Source organism: Eremomyces bilateralis, assembly GCF_010015585.1.
Source record: "Eremomyces bilateralis CBS 781.70 unplaced genomic scaffold P152scaffold_22, whole genome shotgun sequence".
NCBI lineage: Eukaryota > Fungi > Ascomycota > Dothideomycetes > Eremomycetales > Eremomycetaceae > Eremomyces > Eremomyces bilateralis.
Window position 1 is genome coordinate 53,363 of NW_022985088.1, and position 16,070 is coordinate 69,432.

Below are 16,070 nucleotides of genomic sequence, written 5' to 3' on the forward strand. Positions count from 1 at the left end.
TCGAAATGCCCGGACAACTTTAGATGGGAAAGGATATAGATAGGGAGGAGAGTGCTCGGAATGAAATACATGGACCCACCTTGCATGTCACAGATTTAATCCCCTCTGGCAGTATCTTAGAATAGAGCTGCCGATTACAATATTAATATTAACAATGTCGGTTGTCTACGCGTTCTATCCCCCTCGCGTTGGCGTTGGCATGCAATCGTCCCAGCGAAGATCAGGGGTGATCTCGCAACAAAGGCTTCATTGAGGAACGCACGGCATGCCGTTCAAAGGGTTTACTTAAATCTCCAAAACAAAAAAACCCGAAACGATGCAGATCATGGCTGTGCTAAGAATAAGTTCACGCCTTCACGGATCAAAGTGCAGTGTGAAGCGTGAACTGGGGGCGAAGTTCGGAATCCACATGGATGTGACGCGTACCCAGCCTCGCAGGTCACAGCCTTCAAGGCAGTTTGACTGTTTGAGCGTCGAGACGATGTTCAACCTACCCGGTTAATGGCCGGCACCAACTGATATTAGAGCTGCGTCGACAGTTGACATCACTTGTGATTCGTGGTTTGATGGAGTAAATAATGTGGACAAGACGACTGACGTACATCAGCGGATCAGCCACTGCACATGCCGCGCTCCACAGACCCTTGTGCTCCTTTTATATTCCATAATACTGCATTCAGCATTGACGTCCTTTATCCTTAAGCATACTTAAACCATCCGTACAGCCTTGTACCATATTAAAGCGACTCTTTCTGTCTTCAAGCTACCTTGATTTCTTTCCAACCATCTCCACACACTTTCGCTTCAAGTCATGCAACTTCCTGTTAGCTAGCATGCCCGTTTGCCACCATGCTAGACGAGAATCTCCCCAGTGAGTAAAGTATCTAGCCGGTATCTTGACGCATAAGGCTGATCAACCTAAAGCATTTTACCTGAAGCCCTCTCCCGATGGTGTCCGACACCATGAGGCCTACTATCTCACATATCATGGATCCGAACCCGAAGCTACATACACCTACAAGCACCTCGACCCAGCATCCCCCACCTCGAAAGCCACCTACGCTTCCGCTCTCTTCGATGCGTTCAACCCCTCCATCCTCTACGGCGAAGTAAACGTCACCCCGGAATGGCTCCAGCCGACGTTATCCCAAGATGAGATACGCAAGAACGGTGGCCAGGTTCCCGCTCCCCAACCCATTATACCCCAGAGCTTTGCGATCCAACTCTACGATCCGGACCAGCAAGTCACCGTCACGCAAAAGCTGGCATCATGGGGCGGGAACCCCAGCTACACCTTCAGCATGCCGATACGGACGTTCCGACTGCCCACCAAATCGTCCCTGGATCGAGGCCTGGACGATCCGGCCGCCGACGCGACCACCCCTCGGATCAACTTCATCTGGAAGCGAGAAGGAAAGCTGTCAAAAGATTGGACGTGCTTCTTGACCGGCAAATCCACAGATCCGAAAAAGAAGAAGAGCAAGGAGCCTGACATCGCCGTGGCGCTATTCAGCCGCATGCAGGAGGTCACGATCTACCAAAGCAACTTCTCCCGCGTCGACATGGAGGATCCCAAAGGCCTCGAAATCGTTCTACTCCTTAGCATCGGCGTCATTCGCGATCTCTATCTCGGAGGTCTGAAAGATACATTCAACATCCACGGCGGAGGGGAATCCCGCAAGAACAGCGGTGGTCTTCTGACCATAGGGCGGGACCGCAAATCGTCGTCTCCAGCTCAGCCAACTTTCGGTGCCGTCGCCTCCACATCGATCCCACCCACCTCTGCTCCTCCAGGGCAATCCGCCGCGGTGGCTGGCCTCTACGCGCCCCCTCCCGCTCGCCCTGGGGCCTATCAGTCAGGACCAACAACGAACCACCCTCCCCCACCTGGTACCCAAAGTTGGCAACCCCCTACCCAGCCCCATTCCGCCCCCCAACCCGACGCAAGAATGACGGCCGAGCGGCGAAAACGCGACGAAGCGGAAGCGAAACGCATCCGCAAGATGCTCGAAGTCGAAGAACGCGAAGCCGAGAAGGAGCGGAAGCGGCGGGAGAAGGCCATCAAGGAGGAAACGGAGCGGTTGAAGAAGCAATTCGGGGACCAGAGCTCGATGCTCAGTCAGGCGGGCAAAGGGAGAGGCACGCAATATCACCGTCCACCGCCGAACATCACAGTAGGTCCGAACGGGCTCCCCTACCGACCCGCGCAACCACATCCGCATACCGCCCCGCTACCCCTCCGACCCAATCCATCCTCACAACTCCGACCATCACAACCACATTATCCCCCCCGACCAAACACCGGCTACCTCAACCCCGGGCCCCCCTCGCATGTCCGCCCGCACAGCGCCATGGGGCACAGTTCCTCGGGGCAGTTACGGCCCAGCCAGCCCGCGCCGCCGAAGAAGAAAAGTTTCTGGAATCTGAGGGGAGATGATAGCGCGGCGAAGCTCAATAAGAAGCGGAGTAGTATCTTCTGAGGGAATTGGGAGATATCATTCCTCTGGACGCGTCCCCGGGACGGGTCACCATACGTTTGTGTGGGAACATGGAATGTACGAGTTGCATGGACGGCGTTATATTGTTATGACCGGCGAATGTGGTACCATTGCCATGATGTATTGTGATCATTGGAAACCGTGGAAACGGAACATCTCGACGGCCGTATAACACATCGATTCGGTCGTATATACCCTGAAATGGTAAGGGGCTAGGTTAAACTTCTCGAAGGGATAGCATACAACACGATAGAATTGTGAAAACTGACAGAAATCCCACAATTTTTGATCCCCAAGCCAAATCCCCAAGCCAAATCCCCAACCAAGCGCCAGGCCATTGTCCATGTCCCTTGCCCCTAAATTATACAGTCAAGAAAAACAGGTACAATAATTCACCAACCTAAACGAGACGCCGAGCCCACAAGAATGGCCCTGAATCGGAAAACGACCGGCTGCTTTGGGATACCAAGCTCAAACCCGCACTCACCACTGAAATCATGTCCCAGAACAACCCGTAGTCTTACCAGATTACTGACTAGGGTTCGAATATCCATCCTCACAGCTCTCCCCCCCATTTGCCTCCAACCCCTCCATCCCAACCCCCCCTCCAAACTCCCCTCGCCCTACCCCCCCCTCCGCCTCTTCTTCGGAATATCCAACTTATGAAAATTCCGCAAATGCTCCGTCCGATGATCTAGTCGCGTAAACCCCTTCCGCCCGCGCCGTCCACACTTCGCCACCGTGCAATCGACCAGCGTCAGGTTGTGTCGTTCGTGCACGGCGGTGACGTGCCGACGGCAGTCGGCTTTGCGGTGGTAGGAGGTGGCGCAGGAGGGGTAGGGGCAGGGGAAGGGTTTTGAGATGGGGGTGGTGGGGGGAGGGGGTCTGTGTTGGTTAGCTGGGGGGGGGTTTCGGGGGGGTTTGTTGATGCGGGTGAGGAGGGGTTCGAGGGGGCGTCGGGAGGCGGGTGGGGCGCGGTAGGGTGTTATGCGAGTTGGGAATAGAGTAGCAACGTACCCTCCTGGTTCGGGGGCCATCGGTTCCTCTTCATTTTGATGTCCGGCCGCCCACACTGGTTGCGTGGACCCTGACTGGCGGGGGAGGGTGGATTCGTAGGGCGAATGCGCCTGACTTCGATGCAGGAGTGGCGTTAACGGGGATGGGGGAAGGTGGACTAAGGATGTGTGCGGCGGTGGATAAGTCAGACTCGCCGCATGCGGTCCTTCGGGTGGGTAGATTCCCGAGTAGGAATTGGAGGCATACGGAGGAGTACAGGCGCGAGCTCTGGTCTGTTGAGCACCGAACTGCGAGGGCAAGGGGTACGAGGGATATTGCGGATACGGAAATAGGCTTGAGACTCCATGATTGGATTCGGTTCGCTCATAACCCCCAGTCTCAGCGACCGAGGAGTAGCTCTCATCCTCAGGGGCTGTTAACAACCGGCGCTGTTGGACGCGGGGAACGATGCCTATCCCGTAGCCATCGTCTTGACCGGACGACAGCATCGGATCTCTCACGGTGAGCGTTGGCGCTAGGCGGCGATTTGGAAGTGATTCAAACGAGATCACAGATCGGATGGCTTCTGGATCAATTATAGTTAACGTAACTGCGGCTCTGAAACAGGTGTCGACCGCCTTACAACTTCCACTGGCTCATGGGCGACCTTTCTTGTCGGCGGCAGATGAGAGAAGCAGGAAGTAGTGCCAGAGCGGACATACATGATATGAAGCGCTGCGGTCCGAAAATATAAGACTTGCGACTCGCGGAGCCTCTGGAGCATGGCGGAGGGAAAGGAAATGCGCCCATAAGCACTGGAGCCAGATCTGGACGATTCAATCGCTCTTCAACGACGGAGCATGTCGCCAGCCATGGTTCCCAGTCGTCCACGTCGCCATTCACGAGCGCAACGTAAACATTACCGAAATTCCTCCCGCGATCGATTCGCTGCCCTGGAAAACCGCAACGGCAAGCGTCCCAGCCTCGCGGACAGGAATGCGCTGATTGACCGCCTCGTATGCATTCGACTGCAGCTCGTCCCAAAGTGCCGTTGTCGAGGGACCGAGAGCGCACGCGTGAGGGGATTAGTGAGACGAGGGGCCATTGAGGCCGCTTATAAGAACTGGCCGATGTCCGCCCATCCTAGGGCACTCGGTTTGAAAACGGAGAATCGCACGACATGATAAACAGAAAGACAGACTCGATTCGAAATTGGAAATTGGAAATTTTCAACAACGGTAAACACCGGACGATGGCTGGCAACCAGTTGTTCTGGCGTGTCAGGCTGGCTGGGTTCGCAGTAGGTGAACGAAACGAGGCGTCTGCTGTTCCCAAGTGGACCGCTTCCCTTACCGGACGAAACATCGCCTTAATCTGTCAGTCTTAAAACGGAGAGAATCACCGCATGATCCGCCCTAGATTCACGGTGCGTTATAGCCACTTGGTGCGTCCCGGATTTATTTTCGGAATCTGGACGTTGGAAAGGGGAATGGAGGCTTGATATACTCGTCGCCTTGTTTGCCTGCCCACGTGGCCGCGCTCCATTCGGCCTGCGGAGCCTCACTTTCGCTGCTGGTCTGAGGTTTGGATGTGGCTGATCACGGTATTTGGGGTGGTGACCGGATATAAAATCCATGTTAATAATTTGTTGAATACTGATGCGGGAATCAATATGCGGATCGATCTAGAAGATAGTGTGGTCGTGCCTCCTATTCAGGGGTCACCGCAAATGGTCTGTAGGATCAAGTTCATCTCGCACGTTGATCACCAGAAGCAATTCATAGATGCACGATGGGTGAATAGTGATCGTTCACGTAATGTTGACTACCCGTCAACCTTCGCCCCTGTCCGGTACCTCTCTCAGCGAAACATGCACCTTCCGTGATGCGATTCCAGAGGGGAATTAGCTAGAACCATCCTTGCTTGCGTAATCTACACCTGTCAGCCCTGTACAGCGCTCACACATCGTCTTCCAGGAACTTGTACTGAAACACAAAATCAGCTTTCCGGCGGTTCATCCTACGACGCGGTTAGCAAACGATCGTCAACGTCGATCAACATGTAAACGTACCATGTGCTCTCGTAGTCGAAGAAGCGGTACGTCCCCTGTTCGTAGTCTTGCGAGATCTGCTTCGGCTCGTCGTGTCGCTGAAACCACGTCTGGTATTGGGTGTGAAACCGCCAACTCTGATATTTCAGCGATTCGGCCGCCAAGTGCTGCTGCAGGGTGTTCTGCCGGTAGTAGAATGCGTAGAACAGCGCGTCGGTGTCGATTCGTTTGTAGAGGCGAGGGTCGTCGAAGATCGGATCAGGAAGATGGGGATAGGTGGCGGGAGTGTGAGGGTACGGGTTCTGGGGTTTGTAGCGACGTGCGTCGCTGTCGAGGGTGCCGGGATGGGTGAACATGGATGCGTCGAGGAGCTGGTCGTCGGGGATGGTCGATTCCGGTGCCCCGGGTTTCGAGTCGGCCATGTCGAGAAGTTCCTGCAGGTTCTTGGGGAGATGGAAGATCGGATCGGGCTCTTCGGGTTCGGAATGTGTGTCGCCATTCGTTAATGCCGGTGTGCCTGGATGTGCTTCCTCGGCTTCCGTGGTGGAAACCTTCCGTTCCGTTTGGATGTCTGCGGGTCTCTGCGGTGTTTTCTCTTTCTCCAATGCCGGAATTCGCGGTACAGCCATGCTTCGTGTCGCAATGGTATGGCTGAGAGCCGGAGATTTGGCCGGATGTTGCGGTGCCGGTGCGGTCCCGTCGATTGTAGATCCCGTGATTTGCTTCGCTGCCGCTGCGGCTTGAGCGTGGACAACTGAGGGTGACGTTGACGAAGGTTTCGATCCGGAAACAGGTGTAAGACTTGAAGCGTCGGATGCTTGAGTGCCAGGCGGGGCCGGTAATGGCGAGATGCCAACGTTGTGTTTGTCGCTTGCTGCGGCGGCGGCTGCAGCCGATGCGTACTTCAGGGGCCCGCCTGGAGTGGGTATTGGCGCTGGCTTCATACTTGTCGTCGGGCCACTTGATGCTGGGAGGGGCGGCTGATGTAGGGTTGCGAGGGAGGGTAATGGAGATTTCATCTGCGTCGACGGTCGTCGAACCACGGTGCCGGATGCATCGGACATCGATGTCGGTTTCGGTTTCAGCGGTTTCGATTCGAGGTCGATATCGCCCGGCATGGACTGATTGTCCTGCGAGGAGACGCGATCCCCTTCGTTGGCCATCCCGTACAAGCCTTCTTCTTCCTGCAGATTGAAATCCTCGTAGAAGCTGTCGTCTTCGACGAAATCGGGGTCTTGATTGCTTTCGACGTAGTAGCGGATCGATTCCTCCACGTCCCGGACCTGCTCCACTTCGACGCCACCGTTTTCTAATGCTCGTAATAACAGCTCCAGTTTGCCTTGATGCCATTTATGTCGTTCCACCATGTCCTCGAGTTCCGCGATTCGATCCGCTTTGGAAGTGTCCTTCTTGCCCTTCTTCATCGTGGCTTGTAGGTGTTCAACGTCGGCCTCCTGCATTTCGATCTGGCGTTCCAGTTCTTCTAGCATGGTCCCGAGGAATTCGCAGCACTCCAGCTTCTCCTTCTCCTTGGGATCTAATTTCGATGCGGCGGAGAGACCTTCCTTCGAGTAGGCCTTTGTCTTCATCTCCTTCTCGACCTGCTTGAATTTCTCCATTTGCTGATGACCGTTAGCGCAATCGCTCATTCAAAGGGCTTCAATAAGTCGTCATACCGACTCGATTAGTTTCCGATGTTCCATCAAAGGTTTCTTGTCTTTGATGTCGTTCATGGCCGCCCAGGCCTTGATCTGGTCGCGCGACCGCTGAAGCTTCTTAATCTCTTTCTTCAGGGCATCCTCCAACTTCTCCTTCTGTGAGGGATTTGTGCATGTCTGGATCTTGTCGTGGATGCTCTCGAAGGCCTCGACACCCTCCTTGACCTTCTTGAAGCACCGCTCGACTTCGTTCGCTAGCTTTCTAGCGGCCATGATGGTGAATGTTCTCCGGACGCGGAGGATGAGGTGATGGTTGCCAAGTGATGGGTGATGGGGAGAATGATCGTTCAAGGGAGAACCGCGCGAAGATGACCCGAGTCACCGTGGTATCGTGAGGGAGATATCTGTGGTTAAGTGTTGACGACTTCTGTTTCCGTTTGACACAGCGCAGGAGATGTCATGAACTCATGAAGAATGAGGCAGCAAGGCAGCAAGGTGCCAAGAGCGTAGTACCGTGCACGGGCCAAAGGGGCACGCGTGTTATGGCAGAAGCCAATGAGAGCGCAGAATCACATCCCTGTCGGCCTCAGCCTGACGCGTTGAAACTGCGACTCCCCAGACTCCCCGTCACCGATTTGACACCAATTTGACACCAATTCGTCCTAATTCATCGCTTTTGCGTGTCAACATGCTAATGCTGATTAACCAACTCAGTTAAGGTATTGAGTTGCCAACTAGTAATCATATCGGACCTGGCTATGTGCTAGGATTCGGATATTCAGATAGTAGTAATCTCGCTATTCTACACCAAAGTCGTACGCTGTACACACTTCTCCCTAACCTCATCTACACTCTCCACTACCATCTCCAGCTCTATTACTGTAAAATCGTCCCCCCGGTCATAAACAAGATCTATTCCTCCGACATAGCAATGCATCGGAGGACCGGCGTCCAGGGTTAACTGTGTCAATTGGTATCAAAATGAAAGGTTCTGCACCTTCCCGTCTTCGTACCTGCACAGTCCAAGACTAACCGTGACCAGCGGTACTGCAACGGGTCAAGTCCGCATCCGTGACGGTTGACGACAAATTGATCTCGTCGATTGGCAAGGGCCTCCTTGTTCTGGTCGGCGTCTCCAAAGATGACACGCTGAAAGATGTCGAGTCGATGGCTTCTAAGGTCTTGAAGTTCAAGATGTGGGAAGATGATAAGGGAGCGAAGGTTCGCGTGGTGTGCCTTCTCGTCGGCAAGGCTTCTAACTAATGGAATGTAGTGGAAAAAAAGTGTTCAAGATGTGGATGGAGAAGTCTTATGTGGTTTGTCGCCGTCTATATACATGTCCGAATATGAAAAGTCCATGGCTGATCGAATCCCAGTTTCGCAATTCACCCTTCTCGCCTCGACCAAGAAAGGCAATAAACCCGATTTCCACCGGTCTGCAGCCGGCGACGTCGCCAAAAACCTCTACACGACCTTTTTCCAAAAAGTCCAGAAGCTGTACTCCGAAGATAAAGTCAAAGACGGCGTGTTCCAAGCCATGATGGATGTCGCCTTAGTGAACGATGGCCCTGTAGGTGTAGATTATGCCTACGAGGACGGCGAGGTAGCCACATGGCCGAACCGCCTCCATTGCTCGCATATGGCTGACTGAGAGTAGGTCACGATCACGATCGATACCGCGCCGCCGAAACTTGATATGGCAGGGGAGGGGCCGGTCCATGCCGAACGGACGATCAGTGTGGACGAGCTCATTGAGAAGCTGGAGAAGATGAACCCGGGTTTCAAGTTTCCGCCTGAGCTGCTTGAGTAACTTTGGATATTTTGAACGGCATTTACTCATTACGACAAGCTAGCGCTACGTGGGCAAGGGGTTACGGTTGGGTATATCTTGGATAGAGGTCAGGGCAACCAATACAGGACTGAGTACGTCATATAATTCCATACAAATCAGTTCCTTCCATTTTCCATAGGCATCACCATCCTCTATGATCAAATTGGACAACACACTCGTATTGTTTGTTGTCATCGCTCGTGTTCAGTCAACCTTGCTGCAAGGTGCTGTTGACGATGTGGGGGTGCTGGTTAATGGTTATTGGTTTGGTGATGCTCACCGCACAGACCTCTCTCGAGCTTCGTCGTGGTTTCTGGAGGCTTCTATCAACCGAGACCCAAAATACAAACACAACCAGAAGAACTCCCACCACTTTCAATCCTTTCCCAGCCAGATCTCACTCTCAGTCAGCTTCAGTGTTCAAAATCCAGAACCAATCTTCCTCTACACGAACAGTCTACCACACTCGCAATGGCGGAATCCTCAGGTAAGTACCGTCTCAACGGGGCCGTTTGCAGCAGCCATGCTCACGCTGAATTTAGGTCGCAGCCGCGTCTACTTCGACGTCCAGGTCGGCAAAAAGCCGCTGGGAAGAATCTCCATGGAACTGGTATGTCTCCCCATGTAACTATCTGACAGCATCGTACTGACCTCTTCCTCACCAGTACAACGACATCGTCCCCAAAACCGCCGAGAGCTTCCGCGCCCTCTGCACCGGTGAAAAAGGCACCGGCACCACCGGAACCCCCCTCCACTTCAAAGGCTCCACCTTCCACCGCGTGATAAAAGGCTTCATGATCCAGGGGGGCGACTTCACGCAGCACAACGGCACAGGCGGCGAGTCGATCTACGGGGAAAAGTTCGCGGACGAGAACTTCGACTTGAAGCATGAGAAGCCGTTCCTGCTGAGCATGGCGAACGCGGGGCCCGGGACGAACGGGTCGCAGTTCTTCGTGACGACGGTGCCGACGCCACATTTAGATGGGAAACATGTGGTGTTTGGGGAGGTGTTGAATGGGAAGAGCGTGGTGCGGGAGATTGAGAATATCAATACGGGGCCAAATGATAAGCCGCCGATCGATGTTGTGATTACGGGTAGGCCGATATATCACTAGAGGGAAGTTCAAGTCCATGGTAGCGCTAACAAATTCCAGACTGCGGTGAACTGAAAGGCGACGCCTACGCCAAAGCGACCGAAAAGCTCCCCGACTCCACCGGGGACCCCTACGAAGACTACCCTGAAGACCAACCCGCCGCCGACCTCACCGCCGCCTCCATCCACCGCATCGCTGCCGACCTCAAAGACATGGGCAACCGCGCCTTCAAGGCCGCCGACCCCGCCGTCGGCCTCGCCAAGTACCAGAAGGCCCTCCGCTACCTCTATCAATACCCGGAGACCGCCGACGACGAAAAGGACCTCGAGCTTAAGCTCTCGTCCCTGAAATTCGCCCTCCACAGCAACTCCGCCCTCCTCCACCTCAAGCTCAACGATCCTGAAAGCGCCGCGAAGTCCGCCGACGCCGCCGTCGACACCGCCGACTCTGACGGGAAAGACTCGCTGATCACCTCCGCGGAGCGGGCGAAGGCGCTGTATCGCCGCGCGCTGGCGAAGACCGCGAAGAAGGACGATGAGGCGGCCATGGCGGACCTGAAGGCGGCGCTGGCACTGGTGCCGGGGGATGCGGCGATTACGAAGGAGCTGGGGGCGGCGAAGAAGAGGGAAGAGGAGCGGAAGAGGAAGGAGAAAGCGTTGTATAGTAAGTTTTTCCAATAAGGGAGGGAACTGATACATGGATGGAGTTAGGAGGGAAAAATGGGGTCGGTTGTGAGCTGGGGGGGATGGAATTGGTGGCGCCGGCATGTCATAGCGAGGGGATTTTTAGAACAAGAAAGCGATACGGGTTAGAGTTCATGATTCATGCGAACACGACTGAACTAGGTACGATCCGTGGCGAGAATCATATCATTCGGAGTGATCGCGAGACGATCTGACCTAAAGTGTGAACAATCGGCACCTCATGTTAGATGAGCCCTTCGGATAATTAGGCCAGAAATATATCCGGAATTTCGCCATCACGCCGCGGCTAGAAAGTATGTTCTTGATATCATGAATTCTGTACCGACGTTTGCATTATCGCACAGATGAGAGGCGAATCCACCACCCATAAGCTAATTCATAATCCTAGCTCTGCGAATCACGCTCCCCTCCCATTATGACTCCTCATTTCCCAAACGATCGTGCACGCCGATCCATATCGAGAGAAAACTTTAGAACGCGACGAAAGCAGCGACACCCACAGCAACAACACCCACCAACAACTGACCGAAACCTGGCCGAACGGCGGCTGCAGCGCCAGGGGTACTGGAGCCGCCAGCTGCGCCTCCGGGAGAGGGTGCACCGCCCTTGCAGGTCTCAGAGCCGACGCTGGCGAGCTCAACGCCGCCGACACCGGTGGAGTTCTGACAAGTGTCGCCGCCGGCGATGGTTGCGTCGGTGCGGAAGACGATGTCGGCGCACTGGTTAATCGGGTTAGCAACCCTTGCCATTATTCTGCCTCAATGCATTTGTGACCCCGTGACACACGTCGCCATCCATGGCTACGATTGGAAGGGGAGGGGATGCTCACATTGTACAAGCTGGCACCACTGTGGGAAATCTGGATGATTTGGACGGATGCAGGCTGGCCGTCGGTCAGGTTCAGGCCCGCAAGGGCTTCGCGGCCGGTTTCTGAGATGCAAAAGATCCCAGCGCCGGTTTGGTTGAACCCTTCGACGAGGCTGACGTTGAAAGAAGTGACCGCCTCACCGAGGCCCAGATTGATGTAAGTGAATGCCCACTCGTGGCTAACATTGGCACGAACGGTGCCGCCGGTCAATGGCCATGCGGTCCGGTTGGTGGTGCTGTTCTCCTGAGAGACACCGGCGCCTGCGATGGATGTTAAAAACTTGTTTCCGAAGGTATGCAGGATTCAATTGGTCAAATCATGGCTGGAAATCAAGTATCGAGAAGATCTAAAGAAAACGTACATGGCCAGGTCCATTGAGAACGATTGGAGGCAAAGGAATCCCCTCGCCAGTACGGCTCCTGTAGCCGGAAATGGGCAGAGGCGAGCGTGAGGAGCGTAGTGAAGGTAATGAGTTGGGGAAGCATCTTGATAGACTTGTGAACTCAATTGAAAGTGGATAATTGACTTGAATTGATGCTATTTTTCGCAAGAGTATTGTGTTGGCGGTTGGGAATGAGGAATGAGAAAAATCAACATGCAGAAGCTGCCCCATGGATACATGCCGCGGAACTTATACTCGGTAGCACCCCACTCGGCGATTGAGCAAGTTTGCTTTTCCGCGCCATTGGGACCCAATTCGAAGTCAGACTTCAAAGGCAGGGTAATTGACTAGCCATTCATCGCGCAGCTCGCCTGTTATCTTCTCGTGGCGGCCAGTTCAAGCCTCCAGTGCATTTTGAAGGGAATATGTGATGCAGCGAGCAGGAAACCCATGAACAAAGGGCTTGGAATATGCGGAAGCTGCTACACGGATGATCGAATGTACTCAGCGCTATACTGGGTGCGTTCAAGATGGATTGGCCAATTGCGAGAACAACGGGCTACCGCATGCGGTAAACCCAAGCTTGCCCTGCACGTCCACACGATCGGTCCCCTGGCACAGTGATCTTCTGTCCAGTAGAGGTCTAGAGCATAGCCAAGGGGACGGACATCGGGCTGCAAATCCGAGAGCCATGGCAAGCTCCCGAGTTGGTTCTCCGTTATTCTTTCGCTAGTGCCGGCTACAGATCCTACGGTATATCAACCAGTCCAGGATGGTTTTACAAGAACTCAAGATGTTCAGAACGATTGTGCTAGTTGATCCGCCTTGGAAGATTGCTCCTCTCGTGTTTCTTGTTCCACTAGGCATCTAGTATGGATCGAATGCCTAATGATCGATACCTAAATTTATTGCAGTTGTTTAAGCAGGTAGCGAAGTCGCATGACCGACCCTTGCTATGGCGCACGCCGGATGCCGTAATACAGCGTGGAGACCGAACAGGAAAGTGTTAGAGTTACTGGAGTGAGTTCGGTGTACGGTTTAGTGCCCGTTATTCGGATCATCAGGTAAACTGAAAGTCAATAATAGGACAGTATTACGAAAACACCAACGGGGAAGGAGGTGAGAGAATGGTGAAGCAAGAAGTGAGGTTGGAAATGTGCGCAAACTACCTCAACTGTTCGGTGCGCTAGCAGGGGGAGTTCTGCGTCCTCGGGAAGTCGCGATGGAGTTGGCCAATCAGATCTGCAGTTTGGCCCTGACCATGTCCGATTTGCGCAGTTGCGGGGATATCACCCCCAGGCCCTGCCACATGCCCGCAAGCTGCCAATGCGGTTCGCTTTGAATCCTCATTCACTGTGTGGATTTCATTGTGTTGGCAACTGACATCTTCTCCCGGTTGGCGGCTAGAGTCTCCGATCCGGAATTGGATTATGGATCCGACCATCCGGTTCTCGGTCGTGATGTGTGTGTTACCAGAATAAGGGAATCCTTCAGACTGGGGACGAAGCCGCCTTGTGGCCTTGTTGACTCGACAACATATCGGAGGATCCAATCCCATGATCCCATCATTCCATGTCATTGATGCTGCAGCTGAAACGATTCAAGATGAACGCTCAAGGCCGAAGTTCCATGATTGAAGCATTTTGATAAAGTTAACGATTGAAATGAACAAGCCCAACACCATCATTGACAATTGATGATGGATAATAATGGCACCAGAATTCGCAATTCGCAAGACTCTCGCCCGTTACGCCGACCTACCTTATATTCTCGCCTCAACCGGACCGTAATTCGGATGTTTGACATGTTACAAGGGGTGTGATATGAGAACAGGGTATTCGCACAAAGTTGCGCAGCGGACAGCACTTTGGCAAGGATTGAGCGCTACGGCCGGCTCAAGAAGATGGCCGGTGGTGCTCTTGTTGTGCGTTAGTATGGAAGCGTGTCGTGGATGGTATCGAAGCCGTCCCTCTCCGCTCAGGTGCCAGTAAGGGGTTGGCGCATGATATGACCAGCTCTCTGGCGAGGCGAAACGTGTTCGCGAGGACGATTGCAAAGGTTTTTAAGTAGCCCCCTCAACGCTTCGGTAAGCTGGATTACCCGTGGTGTAAATATATCGTGTGTCTTGATCGTGGAGCAACCTTTGCCTCGTTGGTGGGAGTCGCGAGAGGAACAAGGCGACGGATGCTGGTCTGACGGTGGTGATTTCCTTTTGGTGGGCAATGATGGAATTCAATGGTCTTGCTGAACTGCTGGAAGTAGAGGCAGATGCAGGGTGTGCATGGTAAAGTTATGCGTGGCTAGGAATTGGAAACGATATTGTGGTGTTGATGCTCATGTACGATCAAGAGTCTTGGATCAGGCCAACATGCCCGAGAACCGGTAGATCACCAATCAGTCAACCTCAACCCTCACTCAAGACCATCCCACCAGTTCGCTTTAATATGCCCATTGCATTAATTCTGGGAATAGAGTGGATTATGGATATCTAAGTAACGCCCCTCCCCGTCCATGCACCACCCGCTCGTGCGGCTCGATTGTAGAAAGAAGCCCTCGTGAGATCGTGACGAAAAAAGAAATTGACCTGTCGCAAGGATAGGGGTGCGGATAGATGTAGTAGGCGGCGATCCCCTCCCCTCGCCATTGAAACTTTTAATGATTAGCTGCCGCCGTGGATGGACTCCCAGGTCCTCGCCGCCGCCTTTTGATTCGTTGGTACGCCCCTTTCCGAACCGTCGTCGAACGAAGATGCCACCAAAATCCTCCCGGCAAGCAGTACTAGCATCAACTCCACCGGTAGAGAAGTGTGAGCGTCTCGTCACTAAGGAAAGCTCGCGTCGATGGGCATCTGGAAGCCTTTCACGGAGAACTCATTCCGAACATAGACTGCCACTGAGTCCAACTTCTTGCGCTGCACATGCAACGCCCCCAGCCGGATGTCCTTCTCGTAATCCGACAGCTCCTCCCACGTTTTCCCACCGTTGAGTGGCGCCGGCTTGACAGCACGCGCTTTTTGCGCCGTTGTGGATTCCTGGCTGGCGGAGGACGATGGACGCGAGCCGTCGGTGCCTTTCGGGGATGGGGCGCCGGAGGGGGTCCCTTGACGTTGCCGATCGGTGGGGACGGTGGGCGGGAAGCGCGGCGATCCAACCCACTCGGCGTGCGTCTTGAATTCCGTCAGGGTTCCGCGCGGGGCTGTCCCCATTAGGACGAGGATCAGATTCGCCTGGATCTCGCGCGCGAGGACGCTGCATTTCTTCTCGGGATATTGGATCGTGAGGGCGTTGAGTTTCCGGGGTCCCTTGGTCGATGTCTTGGAGGGTTTCCGGTATGGATCCGAAGCGGATGCATGGAAGTGGTGGGCACCAGCGGTCATGGCAATTGAAAATGAACTCGGGTCCTTGCGGTCGAAATCGTTCCAGGCAAGGGTTACCATAGCGGCGATCTCCTTGGCCTCATTGGTGTCAACAGGGGTGGAATATGCGATCAGAGTGCCATTGCGAGACATGAGGCTACACACAAAGTTAGTGAAAGACAATTGAGTTATAGGCGGGCATATTCAGAGTGAGTATCTTGTGGAGTCAATGGAGCGCCCGGGCCTTCTGGTCTACGTGAACCTGATAAACCCGTGCCAATCACTCTCAATAGAGATGTACGAAGAGGTTCCAATATGCAGGGTAGACTCTCGAATTGCATATTGACATCGTTCAATGAGAGAATGAGGGGGTGCACTTACAAAATGTGAGGATAGATGGCTTTGTCGACATTTTTGGTGAGAAGCTCACTGATACCCTTGATCTGGAGCATATCGGCTGAGCTTAAGAGTTCAGTCGATGTCAAGGCGTCTAAATCTCTAGGGAGATGTGATAGAGAGCGGGGGGATGGGGATTCGACTGCGGTCTCGTTGGATGTCGACTCAAGTGGCCGCTGGCGAAGCCGGGAGCGAGTGACAGATTGAGCGAGTCTGTTCAAAGAATTCGGTGGTGAGG

At 53.9% G+C, this 16,070-nt stretch overlaps 7 protein-coding genes across 7 annotated transcripts; 3 read left to right on the forward strand and 4 right to left on the reverse strand.

The window, feature by feature from the left end:
* The first annotated feature begins 509 nt into the window (after positions 1-509).
* On the forward strand, positions 510-2,858 carry P152DRAFT_461108 (uncharacterized protein). The gene is made up of 2 exons (XM_033680046.1): positions 510-871; positions 925-2,858. The coding sequence occupies exons 1-2, from the start codon at positions 850-852 to the stop codon at positions 2,478-2,480; spliced, it is 1,578 nt and encodes a 525-aa protein (XP_033531353.1). The 5' UTR covers positions 510-849; the 3' UTR covers positions 2,481-2,858.
* A 263-nt stretch (positions 2,859-3,121) lies between these two features.
* Positions 3,122-3,535, reverse strand: P152DRAFT_402557 (uncharacterized protein; the record flags this gene model as incomplete). The annotated part of the gene is made up of 1 exon (XM_033676659.1): positions 3,122-3,535. The coding sequence occupies one exon, from the start codon at positions 3,533-3,535 to the stop codon at positions 3,122-3,124; it is 414 nt and encodes a 137-aa protein (XP_033531354.1).
* Positions 3,536-5,138: 1,603 nt separating this feature from the next.
* Positions 5,139-7,630, reverse strand: P152DRAFT_461111 (CCR4-NOT transcription complex). The gene is made up of 3 exons (XM_033680047.1): positions 7,221-7,630; positions 5,566-7,166; positions 5,139-5,513 (listed from the first exon to the last, which is right to left on the reverse strand). Exons 1-3 carry the CDS (start codon positions 7,473-7,475, stop codon positions 5,453-5,455), a joined length of 1,917 nt encoding a protein of 638 aa, XP_033531355.1. The 5' UTR covers positions 7,476-7,630; the 3' UTR covers positions 5,139-5,452.
* A 503-nt stretch (positions 7,631-8,133) lies between these two features.
* On the forward strand, positions 8,134-9,012 carry P152DRAFT_451679 (uncharacterized protein; the record flags this gene model as incomplete). The annotated part of the gene is made up of 4 exons (XM_033678245.1): positions 8,134-8,158; positions 8,245-8,423; positions 8,476-8,772; positions 8,860-9,012. 4 exons carry the CDS (start codon positions 8,134-8,136, stop codon positions 9,010-9,012), a joined length of 654 nt encoding a protein of 217 aa, XP_033531356.1.
* A 492-nt stretch (positions 9,013-9,504) lies between these two features.
* On the forward strand, positions 9,505-10,807 carry P152DRAFT_476146 (peptidyl-prolyl cis-trans isomerase; the record flags this gene model as incomplete). Its single annotated transcript, XM_033681485.1, has 4 exons — positions 9,505-9,520; positions 9,576-9,643; positions 9,699-10,128; positions 10,188-10,807. 4 exons carry the CDS (start codon positions 9,505-9,507, stop codon positions 10,805-10,807), a joined length of 1,134 nt encoding a protein of 377 aa, XP_033531357.1.
* A 620-nt stretch (positions 10,808-11,427) lies between these two features.
* On the reverse strand, positions 11,428-12,172 carry P152DRAFT_369791 (uncharacterized protein; the record flags this gene model as incomplete). The annotated part of the gene is made up of 3 exons (XM_033675488.1): positions 11,428-11,550; positions 11,661-11,959; positions 12,061-12,172. Coding segments are annotated over 3 exons (534 nt in total), but the record flags the coding sequence as incomplete, so codon positions are not given.
* A 2,730-nt stretch (positions 12,173-14,902) lies between these two features.
* On the reverse strand, positions 14,903-15,888 carry P152DRAFT_402676 (uncharacterized protein; the record flags this gene model as incomplete). The annotated part of the gene is made up of 2 exons (XM_033676666.1): positions 14,903-15,593; positions 15,818-15,888. 2 exons carry the CDS (start codon positions 15,886-15,888, stop codon positions 14,903-14,905), a joined length of 762 nt encoding a protein of 253 aa, XP_033531359.1.
* Between the last annotated feature and the right edge of the window lie 182 nt (positions 15,889-16,070).

Bases quoted from the DNA above. Each gene is read 5' to 3' on its own strand.
- P152DRAFT_461108 (XM_033680046.1), top strand. From the start codon at position 850: ATGCTAGACGAGAATCTCCCCA. The intron at 872-924 runs GTGAGTAAAGTA...ATCAACCTAAAG, and splicing joins GCTAGACGAGAATCTCCCCA to CATTTTACCTGAAGCCCTCT.
- P152DRAFT_461111 (XM_033680047.1), bottom strand. From the start codon at position 7,475: ATGGCCGCTAGAAAGCTAGCGAACGAAGTCGAGCGGTGCTTCAAGAAG. The intron at 7,167-7,220 runs GTATGACGACTT...AACGGTCATCAG, and splicing joins ATCGGAAACTAATCGAGTCG to CAAATGGAGAAATTCAAGCA. The intron at 5,514-5,565 runs GTACGTTTACAT...ACCGCGTCGTAG, and splicing joins TTCGACTACGAGAGCACATG to GATGAACCGCCGGAAAGCTG.